We start from the raw sequence: 17,362 nt of genomic DNA, 5'->3' as shown, positions 1-17,362 counted from the left end.
GGAGTAGAGTAGAATAGAATAGAACTGGATCCAGAGAGGATTATTTCGGCTATGTGCATATCTTAATTGAATTGCATATCTTAATTAAGATACAAATTGCCTGTCTTAAATTGAACCAACATCGCGGCAAGATGGGAAACTTCGTTCTGCCTCTGCTGCGTTTGGAGACGGTAGCGCCGGATGCGCCCAGAAGGTGGCGCTATTGTCACTTGCAAGACCCCTGAAGCCCAGTAGCCGCTTTCCAGCAGATCTGACTGAATTTATTATCGTGTCGCACATATAAATGTTCATCTGTGGTTGTATTTATAGCCATTTTGGGTGGGGTTAGGACAGTGGTGGGACTCAAATAGGTGAACAACCGGTTCTCTGCTGCTTCCAGAAGTCCATTCTGGGCCTGGGCAACAAAAAATTAGCTACCGGTTCTGCTGAAGTGGTGCGAACCGGCTGAATCCCACCACTGGGGTAGGATGTTTATTACGTTTTCCATATTTGTCGTCTTTTATACTATTGCTGTGCACCACCCAGAGTCACCTTTTGGCGAGATCTAACTATTTATTTATTTGAAACATTTATGCAGACGCCCATCTTCAGACAATGCTGTGTGGCTCCCAAGAAAAGCAGGTCTTTAGGGCCTAATGGGAGGCTGGAAAAGTGGGGGCCTGCCAAACATATCAGGGGGGCCGAGGGGCTGCCCCAGGAAAGGGCCCTTCCCAACTCCCATCAGATGGCAATTCTTGGGGGGGGAGACCCAGGAGCATGCCCACCTTCTCTGCTCTGGTAGGATGGGTTAGGGTCTCCTTGGGGTCCTTCCCGCTGCGATTCCAGGTCCGCTAATAGCCTGACTGTCAAGTGGATTTTGCTCATCTGGAGATTACAGAGTCCTGGTCTTGTTGGTTTTTCGTAAGGCCTTGGAGAACACCTGGCCGGGTGCCCAGCACCCTGAGGTGTTCAGGATCCCATTTCCTGGCTATCTCCACATTTATGGGTTATATTCTCTCTGGGCTGCCACTTAAATTTCTCTTGCAATTTTGCTTTTAATTGATGTCACGGTAGCCTAGAGTCACCTGTTTTGAGAGGATCAGCCTTGCAACATGCGTAAGAAACAGACAAAATCAAAATGTTTTCCTCCTTTTGTCAGCCTGGTTGGCCAACGCAAACCTCGCAAGGGCCTGGCAGCTAAACCGTGGACTTCAGCTCCTGACCTCTGCTGGCTCAGGAATTCTGGAAGTCGTAAAGTCATACATTTGCCCTAGTTGTTCCCCCCCCCCGCCCTGCGCTCAGTGGCTCTTATTGCTCGGGACAAGGCGCAGCACAGAAGCCTTTGGCCTCTCCATCTCTTTTCCGTTTCCTTCTGAAGCTTTCCCCAACGAGTGCAACAGACGCTTCCCTGTGACTGGAGTGGGTGCCACATGGGCTGTCCAGATGCCTGCAGAGTTCCTTCGGATCGGACCTGCCCGGGTCTCAGGGGCCAGCTTCCGCGATGCCCAGCCCTTCCCCGGATGGAGACCAGAGGGAGCCCCGGAATGTCAACAGAGGGATCTGGGCCCAGGGTGGCACCTTTCCCGTCTGCCCCTCTGCCCTCCTTCCAGGATGCAGGGTGCCACCCTCCGGGGCCAGTGGGTCATTTGCGTCACTGCTGCTCTCCCAGAAACGCAGGGCGACACTTCTCCTTTCATTGGCCCGTTTGTTAAATTTCGGTGCCGCCTCCAAAGCTGGAAAGTTCATAAAACAAATACCGTGCAATGGAAGAGTACATAAGAGTAAAGTCACAAAAGAGTCAATAAAAGCAGACAAAAGAATCAGCCATGTTGATCTCTGGCTATCTGAAGGGAGGCTTCGGTGCCAGGGAGGGCGTTGGGGAGCTGGGGGACCCCCACGAGGTCACAGGGGGCCTCGGGGTCCAGGGAGCCGTGGCCCACAGGGCCCACCTGCCGCTGCTCCCGCCCCAGGCCCTTCGCTTGGCCCAGCACCGCAAAGGGCAACCAGGAAGCAGACGGTTCAGCTGCTCAGCTTTTTCACAGCCCCGGGAACTGGGCAAAGGGCGAGAGGGACTCCGTGCAAACCGGGGAAACGTCCAGCCCAGCCCGGTAGCTCCGATACCTGGCAGGCCTGCCGGGCAAGCAGCACAGGTGTGTCTTGCAAAGGGCGTTGACCCCCAAGGCAGGCAGCTGCCTGGCCGGTTCACCTGCGCCCTGACCTCAGTCCGAAGGTTTTGCAGCTGGCCAGAGGCCGAAGGCATGGCGGCTGCTTTCAACCTCCCTTTGCACACAGGACACAGTTTTAATAACTTTCTAGGCATTTTTATTCTTTCATCAGTCCCCAAAAGAGGGGAGGGCACCCTCTGGGAAGGGGGTTCCCTGCTTCAGGGTCAAGGGGCTCCCTGCACTGGGGCAGAAACCCGGCAACGCAGCACCAGGCCCCGGCCGGGCTCCGGGGTGGGGGCCACGCACAGCACCGCCCAGGAGGACCCCTGCCCAGGATGGCCCACGCCTCGCCCTTCTGGCCACGAAGACAAAGGCTGCAGAGATGCCCTTTCCAACGGGGGGTGGGTGGGGGAGAATCAGCAAAGACCCTGCAGCTGTGAGTCAGCCTTTCTGGGTCAAAAGGGGGTGGGGGTCCAGAAGGACTGCCCAACACCTCACCGCAGAAGGCAAGAGAGCCAGGGAGGGAGAGCAGAGGGAAATAGGGGTGGGGGGAGGCTCTATGGGGCAGAGGAAGTGTCCCTGCAGCTGGGGGGGGCTGAACCTGCCAGAGGCACTTTGATCCCATCCTCCCACAGGGATGGCACCCCCCGTCCCCACAGCTCCTCTTGGCCTTTCCTGACAGCTCAAGTGCCTTTGCTTGTTCTCCAAAGGGTGGGGGGGCTCACCTGAGCTGCCCCCCAGGCAGAAAGGCAAGCAGGGGAAGCACATTCTGGAACCTGAGAGATTGGAGAGGGCAGATGAGGAGAAAGGCCCCAGCTGGGTCTGGTCGCCCGCCCAGAGGGGCATTGTGGGCTGCCCCCTTTCCCATCTGAATGTGAAGGGGGGAGGGCTTGCCTTACACCTGAGTAGAACCAGCTGGGACAGAACCTCAGCCTCCCTCAGGAAGAAGCTGAGCCGGGCTATAATTCCCTTCAGGGACAGGGGCGAACTAGGCGCCACAATCATCGCATGCCAGTCTGGCTTGGCAGGGGTATGATGCTCCCAGCCATTTGCAGCTTGGATGCTTTGAGAGGGGCAGTAGCAGACGTTCATGCCCCCCCAAGAAACACCGGCCTTGACTCATGACCTTCCCCTGAGCTCGTCCAGTCCAGCGTCCAGCGAGGGAGCCCGTCCATCGCTCCAGAAATTGCCTGGGGGGGGAACCTTGTGAGCTGCGCAAAATAAGAGTCGGGGAACAGGAACCAGCCAGCCTCCACGGATCCCGTGCCCAGCGAGCACCAAGCCAGGGCTGCCCAATTCCTGAGACATCCCCAGCCCCAGGTTTCATGCCAGCTTGACGCCAGCGCTCGCAAAGCCTCTGTTGCATTTTGCAGGGACGGGGGCATGTGGGGCAGACCCCTTGTCCAAACACCCAGGGGGGGGTATTTCTTCCAAAGGGCCCCAGAGCAGGAGTGACAGCCGGCCGTGGTTTTGGTCCTTCCAGGCCAGGGCAGCCCCCATCCCCGGCGGGCAGAGCTGCCCGTCGTCACAAACTCTGGTAAACCTCCACCTTCTTCCCGCAGACCAGGTCCGGCTGGTGAATGGCCTCCCACATCACCAGCATCTCGTAGGGCACGAAGCGGTGCACCAGCAGCAGCTCCCTGTAGTAGCAGGGGTCGAAGGACTCCAGCTTGGAGGAGGGCACCCTCACGCCCACCGTCCGGATGCCCATGTGGGAAGCGGGCGCCAGCCCCGCCCGCTCCAGGCACATGCCCAGGTAGACGTCGTCGATGGGGAAGAGCTGGATGCCCAGCGACTGCCGGTAGATGGCGTGGCAGGTGTAGCCGGACATCAGCAGGCCCCCTCCCCCGCAGTAGGGCGGGTAGGAGTTGGAGGCGGTGACCTGCTCCGGCACGTAGTACTTGCTCCACTTCTCCCGGACGGGGCCCACGTTAGTGATGAGTTGCCCCACAAAAAGGTGCTGGTCGCCCGCACCGGGCACCCCCAGCAGGTACTGGACCATGTTGTCGGTGTTGACGAAGACGTCATCGTCCCCGTTCAAGACGAAGCGGACGGCCGGGCAGCGGCTCTCCAGCCAGGCGTAGAAGAGGAGCTGCTTGAGGGTCAGGTTGAAGAAGCTGTCCACAAAGCCCCACTGCAGGACGTCGTGGTGCTCGGCGTGCTCCAGCTGCAGCAGCCGGTTGAGCTTGCGCGCCTCCCGGGCGTCAGCCGCCACTCCGCAGAGGAAGATGCGCCGGATCTGGACACCGGCGAAGGTCCGCTCCTGCCCCCAGGTCTTGCGGATGATCTCACGGCGCTCGTAGTTGGCCGGGGAGGACTTGATGGCCAGCAGGAGGAAGACCTGGTGAGAGGCCTCAGGGGGGCCACACTTCTCGGGCAGGTCGAGCAGCAGCGGGAAGGCCCTGCAATGGCGGAAGCGCAGGAAGTCCTTGATGTGGTTCGGCAGGCCACCAAAGCCGGAGATGTTGGCCACGGAGGTGTTCTCCCGGCACTCGGGGAGGGGCTCTGGCACACTGGGGCTGGGGGAGACTGCGGGGGGCTGCGGGGTCTCCGTCACCTCAGGGACGGGGCTGCTCCTGTGTGACTGGAGGAGGAACAGCAGGCAGGTGAAGCCGACCACGCTGAGGACGACAGTTTCCACCTTGGAGCACCAACGCCGGGACATGGTGACCTTGGAAAGAAGAAAGCAGGTTGAACTCACCGCCGGGCGCATTGCGTCACCCGGCTGTGAGTCGCAGATTGCAGGGCACGGTCGGGAGAGGAAAAGTATCCAGAAAAGCTCACAAATATGCAATTAAGATGTCATTAAACTGCTAGCACACTGAATTATCACTGCCTTAACAAACAGGAGACAACACAAAAACGTAGGGAAGCTGACAGGTTTTCCCCACCCAGAGATAGATTTTTATTGTGCGGAGAAAGAAACAGCCACACCCGAAGCGTCTCCCAGGAGCGCCTCGCCCTCACGGGGGGTGGGGGGTGGGGGGTGGGGGGAGGGGCAGCAGCCGCAGCCCCAGAGAGGAGGGGGGCAGGAGAGGCACCCGCACTTCCTCCACCTTCCAGGGGCTCCTGCTGGACGGCGCAAGCCACAGCGCAAGCCGGGGGTCCCTGCAGCCGTTCCGCCCTTGGCTCTTCCCAGATTTTGTGGCAAGGAGCCAGGGCAGAACCGGCCACGGGGCTGCAGGGGGGTTGGCCGGCTGGGGCTCCCCCCTGCCTCCGGGGGATGGGAGTGACTTTTGGGGAGCTAGAGGGGCACAGAGGGTGGAGAGCAGATGGGGGAAGAGGGAAGAGCAAGAGGGCAGCCAGTCCTTAAAAAAGTAATACTCTGGGTTGGACTAGAGGACCTCCGAGGTCCCGTCCCAGCTCTATGCTGGTGGAAGTCTTTTTAAGGCACTCAAATCCCCTGGAAAAAACCTCACATCCATCTCAGGCTTAGGGAACAAAAAACTTACAGGTAGTCCTCACGTTACAACAATTCGTTTAGCAACGGTCCAACATTACCACAGCATTGGAAAAAGTGATTTACGACTGGTCCTCGTATTTATGACCATCAAAGCATCCCCCCCCCCATCACATGAACAAAATTTGGGCATTTGGCACCAGCCGATGTTTAGCATCCCGGGGTCCTGTCTCTGTGGGCACGCCAGACCTATGGAACCGCTTGCCGGTTGAGCTCCGGATTGCCCCCGACCTTCGCTCCTTCCGACGCGATCTAAAAACCTATCTATTTGAACAATCCGGCCTGGTCTGATGGGTTTGGGGGTTTGGGTTTTGGTTTTAGCATAGTTTTAATTACTGTATTATATTGGGCATATTTATTTATTCTTTTTTAACTTTTGTATTTTGTATTTCGATATTTATTGCCCTGTACACCGCCCTGAGTCCTTCGGGAGAAGGGCGGTATAAAAATTTAATAAATAAATAATTTGCGACCTTCCCAGCCAGCTTCTAAGGACCACGTGATTCAGTTCAGAGCTGCAGTGATCTGCTTAACAAATCAAGGCAACAACAACAAAAAAGATCACAATCACCCACATCTCACCTAACCGCCCTGCTCAGCAACGGAGATTCTTAACTTGAGGGTTGCCTGTTATATCAAAGTATCTTGATGGCTGGTTTGTTACAAGGAGCACTGCGGCTCTTTTTAACTCTTTTTTTTTCCTTGGGGGGGGGAAGGTGTCTGCATCATCCCAAACCATCTCAAGACCCCCAAGGTCCCCTCCAGCTCTGTTCTGTTCTGTTCTGTTCTGTAATTCTATTCTATTCTATTCTATTCTATTCTATTCTATTCTATTCTATTCTATTCTATTCTATTCTATTCTATTCTATTCCATTCCATCCCATTCCATTCCATTCCATTCCATTCCCAATTCTAATTCTAATTCTAATTCTAATTCTAATTCTATTCTTGTTGTTGTTAGCTGCGAAGTCGTGTCCGACCCATCGCGACCCTATGGACAACGTTCCTCCAGGCCTTCCTGTCCTCTACCATCTTCTGGAGTCCATTTAAGCTCACGCCTACTGCTTCAGTGACTCCATCCAGCCACCTCCTTCTCTGTCGTCCCCTTCTTCTATTGCCCTCAACCTTTCCCAGCATGAGGCTCTTCTCCAGTGAGTCCTTCCTTCTCATTAGATGGCCAAAGTATTTGAGTTTTAGCTTCAGGATCTGGCCTTCTAAAGAGCAGTCAGGGTTGATCTCCTCTAGGACTGACCGGTTTGATCGCCTTGCAGTCCAAGGGACTCGCAGGAGTCTTCTCCAGCACCATAGTTCAAGGGCCTCCATTCTTTGGCACTCAGCCTTTCTTATGGTCCAGCTTTCACTGCCATACATTGCAACTGGGAAGACCATAGCCTTGACTATACATACTTTTGTTCTATTCTATTCTACTCTGTTCTGTTCTGTTCTATTCTATTTCTAATTCCAAATTCTATTCTATTCTATTCTCTCCTATCCTCTAATATATTACATTACATTATATTCTTTCATTGTTCTATCCTATTCTACTCTATTCTCCACTCAAAAGGAAAAGGCTGCCAATTAGACTCAAAATAGTGCTGGAAGAAATCTTGGAGATCTTCTAGCCTAGCCCCCTTCACAAGCAGAGGCCCAATCAGACGCTGCTAAGCCCCCCCCCAGCCAAACCGTAAAGGCCAAAAGAGACTTGAACGGCAGACGCTGCAATCCTGCCGGAGTCATTTTGCAATAACTCAGATAACTGGGACTCTATTGCCTTTTAGCTCAGGTAATTAGATTGGGCTGTTTCCAAATCGCAAATGGAGCCCATAATCCCCGTCTGGACCTGAGCGGCTTTTGGGGGGAAAGTCGGAGCAGGTGCCAAATATCGGGAAAGTGCACAACAGCCCCCCCAACGCCCCCCACCCCCACCCTCTCCTGCTGAGAAGGAAGGTCCAGCTAGCGTGCACATTTCTGCTTGTTTATGTAGTCCTCAGATTACAACAGCTTGTACAGTGACCGTTTGAAATTACAAGGCCCTTGAAAAAAGTGACTTAGGCAGGACCGTTTTCCACACTTGCGACTGCTGCAGCACCTCCTCCCCACACGGTCAGGTGATCAAAATTCAGGCACTTGGAAACTGACTCACATTTATGACGGTTGCCGCATCCCGGGGTCACCTAATCCCCTTTTGCGATTTCTCACAAGCAAAGTCAATGGGGAAGCCAGCTTCACGTAACCACCGTGTGGTTAACTTAACAGCTGCGGTGATTTGCTTAACAACTGTGGTGACAAAGGTCATAAAACGGGGCAAAACTCACTTAACGACATGTCACGTAACAACAGAAACATTGGGCCCGATTGTGGTGCTAAGTCACGGACTATCTGTATACATGTGTAAACATATACATGCATACCTAAATACATGTGCACACACACATGCACATAGTATAGTTCTATACAGAGTAACATAAGCTGTGAGTTGAAAAGAAAAATAAAGGCATCCAGAGGGGAGGGTGGGGGGGGGATCCAGAGGCCAGACTGGGGAGGAAAGAGCCTCCGGGGACGAAGTGGCCATCCTCGCAGGGGGGGAAGGCGGAGCAGCCGAAGGGCAGCAGCCTAGGCAATAAAAGATGCAGGGCCAAGCGGGGCTTTTGGGGGGGGTTGGCCAGACAGGTGGCCAGGGACCCCGGCGGGAGGGAGGAGGCAGGGATGCTCCCCCCCGCCCAGCCTCTCTCTGCTCCCACCCACCATGACAGGGACCCCGCAGCGGAGCAGGAGGCCAGGATCCCGGGCAGGAGGGCAGCTGGAGGGGCAGGAGGGCGCCAGGGAGGGCTCTGGGTGGGGGGCTCTGAATAGAAGGAAGAGAACAGGCCCCCCCCACCCTCCTTGCCTGTCAAAGAGGCTCAGAGCAACCGGGGAGGGAAACGGGCGGCAACAGGGAAAGGGGGGGGCGGCAAGGGGGAAGGCCAGGGAATTGGAGAGCAGATGCAACCCACAAGAGTGTGTGTGTGTGTGTGTGTGTGTGTGTGTGCAGGCGCATTCCCCCCCCCTTGCAGGGCATCTGAGATTCTCAGGGACGTGGCAGCATCGCCAGGCGAGGCAGCGTCAAGAGCGCTCCATCTCTGGCGTGGTGCCCTGAGGTCATCCCGGCAGATGCCACGGTGGGTCTGTGTGTCACCAGATACCTGTGGACATGGACACACACACACACACACACACACACACACACACACACACACGCACGGCTGAAAGCCCCACCCTGAGTTTCCAAGCCCTGAGCCAAGGGCTCCTCCGAGCGGCATAATTGCAGTGGCCGAGCCGGTCTGGCCAGGGAGGCTGGTGGGCACTGGAGGCCGGGAAACTTTCCACCTGCTGGCTGTGAATCTTCCCCCCCCCCCGGAGTTTCCTGGTTGGTCCAAGGGCAGCCATGCAGAAAGCAAGCACACACACAGACCCCTCCCTCCCTGCCTGGCCTGGGGGCATGAGACAGAGGCAGCCAGTCCTCTACTAACAACACCTTTCCGTTGCTAAGTGAGACATTTGTTAAGTGAGTCTTGCCCAATTTTATGACCTTTCTTGCCGCAGTTATTAAGTGAATCGCTCCACTTGTTAAATTAGTAAGGTGGTTGTGAAGTGAGGAGAGGCTGATGGGCTACATAGTCCAGGGGCCCCACCTGGCAGGGCCCGGCTTCTCCTCCGTGTTTTCTTCGTATTTTAAAGCCAAACTGCCAATTTCTTGGGGGGGGGGAGCCAGAAAGAGGACAAAGAGAGTGGGGGGAGGTGTTAACCTCTTTGGGATTCTCACACACACACACACACACACACACACACAGAGCCATCCAGGTTGCAGGTTCCACCTGAACATTTTTCAAAAATAAAAGCGAGGGCCAAAATGGGATCCCTTGGCCCGATGTGCTGAAGCCGAGCCCTTGTGAGGGTGGGCTCCCTGACCTCAGGAGGCCCCTGTGCCTCCAGCATTCTGGTGAGCCCAAGGGGGCCTCCATCCTCCTGGTCTCCAAGCCTCACTGTTGTAGCAACTGCCAGCCAGAGCCTCTGGGGGATTCCCTGCTGTTTTCCTGCCTCCTTCCCACCCTCAGCCCTTGTGGCCCCCCCTGTAAAAAGCAACAGCCCCTCTGCAGCTGGGAGAGACCCAAGGAAGGGGGGTAGGAAGCCCCCCTCTCCGACCCCCAAAGCTCTCCGACCCTTTGCAACTGATCTCCAAGACCTTTGGGGGTGTCTGAAGGTCAGGGGCCCTGCAGGCAGATCCAGGAAGGGGGGGGGATATCTTGGAATTGCAAAGATCTGCTTCCTGCTGAAGGGGGGGGGGGACCGATGCAAAGCAGGCCTGTTCCTGTGGCAGCAGGGAGAAAACCTGTTCTGCGCGGGTCCCTCTGGGATTTGTGTTTCCCCTGGAGATAAAAGACAGGCTTTGTCTCACTTCTCCAAAACAAACAGCTTTGCAACCACTTCACAACTTCTTCAAAGGAGGAGTCGCCCGCTCTGGGTGTGTGTGTGTGTGTGCTGAGGAACCCAGGTCTCCATTGCAGGGGTGGGGAAGGGGGGGGGCTGGGACCTCTCTCCCAAAGGAAGCAACTTCTAAAGCAGGGGTGTCCAACTATGGCAATTCTGGGAGCTGAAGTCCACAAGTCCTAAAGTTGCCAAAGTTGGACACACACACACACACACACACACACACACACACACACACACACACACAAACCGTTCTAAAGCACAGAAACACGTCCTTCCTTCCTGTCTTTTGCATCTCTCTGCCCCCCCCTTTGGTGGAATGGGGGGGCTGAATGTGGAGCAGGGGAGCATTAACGCCTGTCTGCAAACCCCCTCCTGGTGCCAAGGCCAAGGCGGTGGCACGACGGGCAGCTTGCCCATCTGGCTGCACTCAGTGGCCACAAAACAAACACAGCGGTCAAAGAGAGCTTGGCCTAAAGCTATTTACTGTGTGTGCTGCGGAAAGGAGTCAAAGTGTGCAACTCCACACACGCAACCTCTATTGTCAACCTTTAAATTAGCTTTTGAATTGCAAAGATTCAAATGGAAAGCCAGCCAAGAAAGCCACTTCCTAGCTGCAGAAATTTGCACATTTACTTTTAAAAACACTCCTGTATTTAAAGAGAGGAGCCGAAGGGGAAGCTGGTCAGCAGCGCCCAGGGACAGGGGAGTTCTCCTCGACCATTTTGCTAGGCTGCCCCCCCCTTTCTGCTGCCAGAGGTGGGCAGTGCCCCCCCCAGTAAGTGCCGATGGCTGCAGGGACCCTCATCCTTGGGGCTGAGAGGGGACCCTGCCTTACGGCAGCAGAGACGAGGGGCGCAGAAACTGGGGAGGTTGCCGAACACAGACCGGGGGGGGGGCAGCCCCACCGAGCCTCTTTTCTCAGCAGAAGAGATGTAAAACAGTGCAAAAGAGCGGAAACCTGATTGCCACAGGAAGTGGTGCAAATGGCCAAATCCAGCCAGCCTTCCTTAGTAAGACTGATAATAATACGCACGATAACTTTTTCCTCCGGAACAAAACCCCATCTGAGCCTTTAAATTGTTCTACTTTCCTACAGAACAAAATCAAAGCAACCCGAGATTCTCGTTATTCCTCAGCCACTTGAAAGGAGCTAAACTCCAAGGTTCAAAGGGCAGATGAGGCACTAATCCAGGCTGCCTTCTACCCAATTTACAGAAAAACTGACCAACAGGATTACCTACTCCTCGATTCCACATCTTAGCAGGCAGGCTGTGGCCCTGGCTATTCCCGCCTGGCCCCAGCGCCGGAGTTGGGGGGGGGTCTTTCCTGGCAAGGCGACCCGTCTCCCTTCCCATCTGGGGGCAGCCCGACCCTCCCAAAGTCTGGGTTTCAAATAAAGCAGCCTGGCCAGGAATCGGGGGTGGGGGTGGGGATGGGGATGAAGGAGTCCTGGGGAAGCCAATAAAATCGGTCTCCCTAATGAGAGCCTGACCAGTTTTTCAGTCCACACGCCAGTTGGGTAACTCTGGGTCAGTCCCTCTCTCAGACCGTCCCACCTCACAGGGTTGTTGTTGCGGGGAAAATAGGAGGGCGAAAGAGTGGTGCACGTTTGCCCCCCTCGAGTTATTTGCAAAAATAATAAAGCCGGGATGCAAACAAACCAACGCTCGGCGCTCAGAAGTCACCACCGCCACAATCTCCTCCCGCAGGGCTGAGCGCCTTGGGGGGCTTCGCGGGCCGCCCCCTCCTCCCCCCCCCCGCGGAAGCGCGGTTCGGCCAGCCACGGCCCCCTCCCCTCCGGGCACCCAGGGCGGCGGCGGCGGCGGGGGGGGGGAGGCGAAGCGCCGACCAGCCGCGCGTCCGCCCCTCCGCCCAGGCCCCAGGGGCTCCGCGCCCGCAGCCAGCCCGGGTGGCTCAAGGCCCGAGGGGGCTTCCGCGGCTGCTCCGAGCGCGGGACAAGGGCCGCCCGGAGAGACCCGCCCGGGGAAGCGCGCCCGGGGACGCGGGGCCCCTCGGAAGGCGCGCGCCTCTTGCCCCCCGCGGCCGGGGATGATGGGCCAGAGGGGCGCCTTACCCGCCGGCGCCGCAGCTGCTCCGCGCCCGCCCGGCTCGCACCTGGCAGGCAGGCGGGGGGCGGGGCTCGGGCGCTCGCAGGGTCCCGCCCCCCGCCCCGCCCCCCGGCCCAGCGCGGCGCAGGGCTCGGCGGGGAGCCGGGCGGGCCGGGGGCCTCCGGGCAGCCCTTCTTGGCGGGCCCCACCCGGCGCTCGGCTCTCCCGGGGGCCTCGGACCGGGCGGGGCGGCGGCGGCTTGGACGGCGCCGGCGGGCTTTGGCTCAGGTGGCCCCGCGGCCCCGAGTCTCTCCGCGCCCCCGCCCGCCCGCCCGGCCTGGGCTGCCGGGCCTCCCGTCGAAGATGCTCTCCTGCTCCCGGGAGGCTCCCTGGCTGTGCCCCCCCCAGAATCCAGAGGGGGGCAGTCCGCGGGAGGCCAAGCAGGAGCCCCCCCTCTCCCCCTGCGGTGCAAGCCCAAGAAGGGGCGTCCCAAAAAGGAGCGGGGGGGGCGGGAGAAAGCAGCCTGCCTCGACGACTCTTGTTCCCCCCCCTCGCCGTCCTCCATGCCCTTCCACGGTGCGCAGCGGCCTGTTGCCCCCCACCGGTCACCATTTAGTCGCCCCCGTTGTGTCTCTGGGCTTGGGGTTGGCTTGGTGTGATGCAACACCTGATGGTGGTTAACCTCACCTGCATTTCGTGTCCTCCTCGGAGGGAGGGAGGGAGGGAGGACACCCGGCGTGAGCTTGGACGGGGAGGGCGGCCGAGTGCCAGGGCCAGGAAAGGAAGAGCCGGGCTGCCTCCAGAGGGGCAGAAGAGTCTTTAAAGCGTCCCCCAAATATTTGAGGGGACAGAGATGGCCGCTGAAACCTCGCCTGGTCCAGAAGACGACAAGCAGCCTGCAGGGTGGACTTTGCAAGCGCTGGGGTGGGGGTACCCACAAATCACGGGGGACTACTAAGCAGGCATGAATTTGGGGTGTGGTGCTCTGTGCCCATGAAAAAAAAAAGTTGGCAAAGGATGTGGGCGTTCCTGGGCTTTGGATAAAAGGCTTGCTAGATTGGGTCCATCCTAGGGTTGGAAGGGACCCAGGAGGGCTTCTAGTCCAACCCCTGCCGGACGGAGGTTCCCCTGGACTTCAGCAGTGGGTCGGCTGACGGGCCTCCCTTGACAGGCACAGGTTCTCCTCCTTGAGCAGGGGGCTGGACTAGAAGACCTCCAAGGTCCCTTCCAGCTCTATTCTATTCTAGGGCAGACCCTGAAAGGTCAGGAAAGGGGTCTTGGCCTGGGGATACTGACAAAAGCCCCCCCTGCTCTGGATTTAGCCTTTGGCCTTTGCCAAACTCAAACCCAAACTCACCTGCGTGGGGATCCAACCTCCACCTGGGTGCCAGGAAGGGAGGTCGGACCGATCCAGATACTGGAAATCCAGGGAAGGACCGGAGATTCTGTGAAAGGAGAGGCTGCCAAGGGGGGGGGAACGGTGTGGGTGTGGGTGTGGCAGGAAGGTGAAGGCAGAAGGGAAGTGTGAGAGGGAGGGGCTGCCCCCTTTCAGAAAGAAAGGGGAAACGGGAGAACTGCCTGCTTGGCACCGATAGCGGGCATCGCTCCAGTTTGGGCACAGCCTGAAAGTGGAGTGGAAGGAAGTGGGGCCAGGCCCCAACGCTGAAAGACCTTGAAGGGATGGGAAGGGGGGGGGAGGGTCACACGTGTGCCAATAGCTGAAAAGGCTCGGCCTTTGTCATTCCAGAAGGCAGGGCCAGATCCGGGAGGCGAAAAGCACAAGGAAGGGGAAGTAATAATGTGTCAGCTGTCAGCCTGGGGAACAGGCTGCCACATGATGTGGCCTCCATCCCCAGAGGTTGGACGGCCATCCATTATAGGGCCCTGAGTGGAGCTTGCACCGAGCATAGGCTAAACTAGATGACCTCTAAGATTCCCTCCAACTCTATTAACCAGGGGGCTGCAACCAAGTAGGAAACGCTAACACTGCTGGCAGCCTGTTTCATCCCGGGCAGGAATGCAGCTCTCAGCCGTGGCCCAGACCCTTCTCCTCACCCCATCTTAAACGGGGGTCTCAACTCCATGGGTGGGCTGCGTAGAGGAGAGAAGCAACCTGGGATTAAGGAGAAACTTCCTAACAGCCAGGAAAATGAAACAGTGGAACAAATTCTCCTTGGAAGTTGTGGGTGCTTCATCACTGGAGGCTTTCAAGAAGAGACTGGACAGCCATTTGTCTAAAAAGGGCATAGACTCTCCTGCTCGAGCAGGGAATTGGACTAGATGACCTCCAAGGTCCCTTCCAACTCTCTTAGACTGTTATAGAACCCAAAGGGAAGAACAAACGACTCATTTTCGCAACTGCACGGCCAGATTCACAGGGGCGAGGAGGGTGAAGCGCATTCCTGTTTGCGCTTGATACTGCCAGCCTTGCTTTGGGGGCGGGCGCCCCCCCCAGCGTCCCCTTCATGAGGGTCTAGCTTCCTCCCCGGTGGCTGATCTGGGGCTCTTTCTGGCTGATCTGGGTCACTCTGGGATCTGTCCTCGGCTGTTTGTCCCTTTGGGTCTCTGGCTATCTGTTGACAGTTGGAGGCCAAATCTCCGGGAGGTAAAGTTAAGGTAAAGGTCGTTTCCGACTCTAGGGGCCGGTGCTCATCTCCATTTCAAAGCCGAAGAGCCAGCGAGGACGTCTCCGTGGTCATGTGGCCGGCATGACTAGATGCCAAAGGCGCACAGAACGCCGTGACCTTCCCAACATAGTGGTCCCTATTTTTCTACTTGCATTTTTACGTGCTTTCGAACTGCTAGGTTTGCAGAAGCTGGGACGAGTAACAGGCGCTCACTCTGCTACGCGGCACTCGGGACTCGAACCGCCAAACTGCCCACCTTCTGATCAACAAGCTCAGCGTCCTAACCCACTGAGCCACCGCGTCCCTTAAACGTCCGGGAATTCACTACCAATTCTGACATTCCTGCATCAAAAGTTTAGTACCTTGCCAGGTGGAACCAAGGCTGAGGGCAGCTGTGCTTAGTGGTTAGATACCACTTTAAGTGTTGTGAGATCCCATCTGGGTCGGTCACCAGGACCAGAGGTGCTGGTGATGACCTATAAAGCCCTAAATGACCTGGGTCCGGATTATCTAAGGGAGCACCTGCTGCCGGCGTCAACTTCCCATCGCCCCGTGCGCTCCCACAGAGAGGGTCTCCTCAGGGTGCCGTCGGTCAGGGAGTGCTGGCTGGCGGCCCCCAGGGGGAGAGCGTTCTCTGTGGGCGCGCCTGCCCTCTGGAATCAGCTGCCTGTGGAGCTCCGGATGGCTCCCGACCTTCGCTCTTTTCGCCGTGACCTGAAAACCTGGTTATTCGAGCTTGCTGGCCTGGACTGAGGGACTGGGGTTTTAAATTTCAGATTTTAATTTATTTTGTTTGGGGCTAAATTTAAGTTAATTTATTTTTAACTTTTGTATGTTATATTTTAATTGCCCTGTACACTGCCCTGAGTCCCTCGGGAGAAGGTCGGTATATAAATCTAATAAATAAATAAATAATTCTTCCGAGCGGTTGGGTCCTGGTAAGAGTCCGAAAGCTCGGAGAACTGAGTTTCTGGTGCCAGGGACTGACCCGGATTGGATCCTGCAACAGGTGGATTCCATTCCATTTAAGGTGTTTCCGCCATGTTTCCTGGCTCCGGGCTGGGGGTGGCCTGTCTGTCTCCCACCTGTCTTCCCCTCGTGGCGGCTCTGGCTGGTGCCTCTCTGGCTTGGGGAGGGGGTCTCTTCCGGTGTGCAGGAGGGGGCTTCTGACGGGCTCCTGCACGACAACCAATGCCTCTTCCTGTTGGCAGCACTGCACCTTTCTAAGGCTTTGGGGAACTGAATCCGCCTAGGATTAGCTCTCCACAGCTTCGTTTCTGAAGCCTTCCGCTGACTTTTTGCCTTTATTTAGACACCTTGGGACTTTTTTTTTCTTTTTTGGAAGTTGTTAGCATCCGCCGTCCTTAATTCAGAAAAAGAGCAATTCGTGAGAAAGGAAATGCACGCAATTCAGATTCAAGAGCAGACGAAGAGGACTGACCGCACTCCTTTCCTTAGCCTCCACCCTTGGAGTGCGGCTATCCTTCCTTTTCTTCGTACCCCACCCCCTTCCCGCTTCTGCTCCCCCGCCCAGGAGATCACTTCCAAGGGCCCCCTGGAAGGGCCAGGGGCCTCTTCAAATGGAATAAGAGCTGGAAGGGACCTTGGAGGTCTTCTAGTCCAACCCCGTTCAAGCAGGAGACCCTATACCAGTGGTCCCCAACCTTTTGGGCACCAGGGACCGGTTCCGTGGAGAGAGGTTTTCCCGTGGACTGGAGAGAGCGTGGGTGGGTCTGCTGCCTGCATCCCACAGATGGGGCTTTGCTTGTTTGCGCAGGCCGGTTGCTGGCATGCTGCGGCCCCGTACCAGTCCACGGAGCGGGGGTTGGGGACCCCTGCCCTACACCCTTTCAGGCAAATGGTTGTCCTGTCTCTTAAAAAACCTCCAGTAATGGAGCACCCACAACTTCTGGTGACAAGCTGTTCCGTTGGCTAATTGTCCTCAGTGTTAGGAAGTTTCTCCTTAGTTCCAGGCTGCTTCTCTCCTTGATCGGTTTCCATCTGTTGTTTCCTTGTCCTGCCTGCAACTTTGGAGCATAGCTTGACTCCCTCTTCTTTGGGGCAGCCCCTCAAATATTGGAAGATTGCTATCATGTCTCCCCCCCCCCCCAGTCCTGGACATATACAATTCCAGCAACCGTTCTTTGCATGTTTTAGCCCCCAGCCCTTGTCGCTCTTCTCTGCACTCTTCCCAGAGTCTCAGCATCTTTCTTACATCATGGCGACCAAAACTGGATGCAGTAATTCCACGTGTGGTCTCACCCACAGCTTTGTAAAGTGGTACAAAGTCTTCAGCTGCTCTCTGCTAGGTGCCGGGCTGGATCTAAGTGTGGCTGGTGCTGCCACTCGGCTCGGGATTGACGAGGCAGCGTCTGGTGTTCCCCCCCCCCCGCCCTTATCAGAGCTACACAGTCTTCTTCCCTTTCTATGAAAAACAACTTCTCGGTCTAAAAAAGGACACGTCTGTTTACGAAAGCAATTAAGGAAAGAAGAGCCACAGTTAAAGGAGATCCATACCTGCATTGTTTGAATTTCTTCCTACTTCCAGCTCCGAGGTCTCCGTGCCACCTGGGGCGGGTGACTGGCACTGCCCTCGGTTGGTCTCTGGGCCCC

The 17,362-nt window shown here is 56.8% G+C and overlaps 1 protein-coding gene across 2 annotated transcripts; it reads right to left on the bottom strand.

Annotated features, from left to right (window-relative positions):
• Positions 1-3,669: 3,669 nt before the first annotated feature.
• B3GNT3 (UDP-GlcNAc:betaGal beta-1,3-N-acetylglucosaminyltransferase 3) lies at positions 3,670-17,332 on the bottom strand (the record flags this gene model as incomplete). 2 transcript variants are annotated; one of them, XM_081326377.1, is made up of 2 exons in its annotated part: positions 17,267-17,332; positions 3,670-4,815 (listed from the first exon to the last, which is right to left on the bottom strand). In XM_081326377.1, the coding sequence occupies exons 1-2, from the start codon at positions 17,270-17,272 to the stop codon at positions 3,670-3,672; spliced, it is 1,152 nt and encodes a 383-aa protein (XP_081182503.1). In that variant the 5' UTR covers positions 17,273-17,332. The 2 variants fall into 2 exon arrangements, with proteins under 2 accessions (XP_081182503.1, XP_081182504.1); XM_081326378.1 differs by lacking the exon at positions 17,267-17,332 and adding an exon at positions 12,149-12,181.
• Between the last annotated feature and the right edge of the window lie 30 nt (positions 17,333-17,362).

Source organism: Vipera berus (assembly GCF_964194415.1).
Source record: "Vipera berus genome assembly, chromosome: 1".
In the NCBI taxonomy this organism is placed as follows: domain Eukaryota; kingdom Metazoa; phylum Chordata; class Lepidosauria; order Squamata; family Viperidae; genus Vipera; species Vipera berus.
The sequence above is the reverse complement of the archived record's forward strand: the minus strand, read 5'-3'. Positions and strand labels throughout refer to the sequence as shown.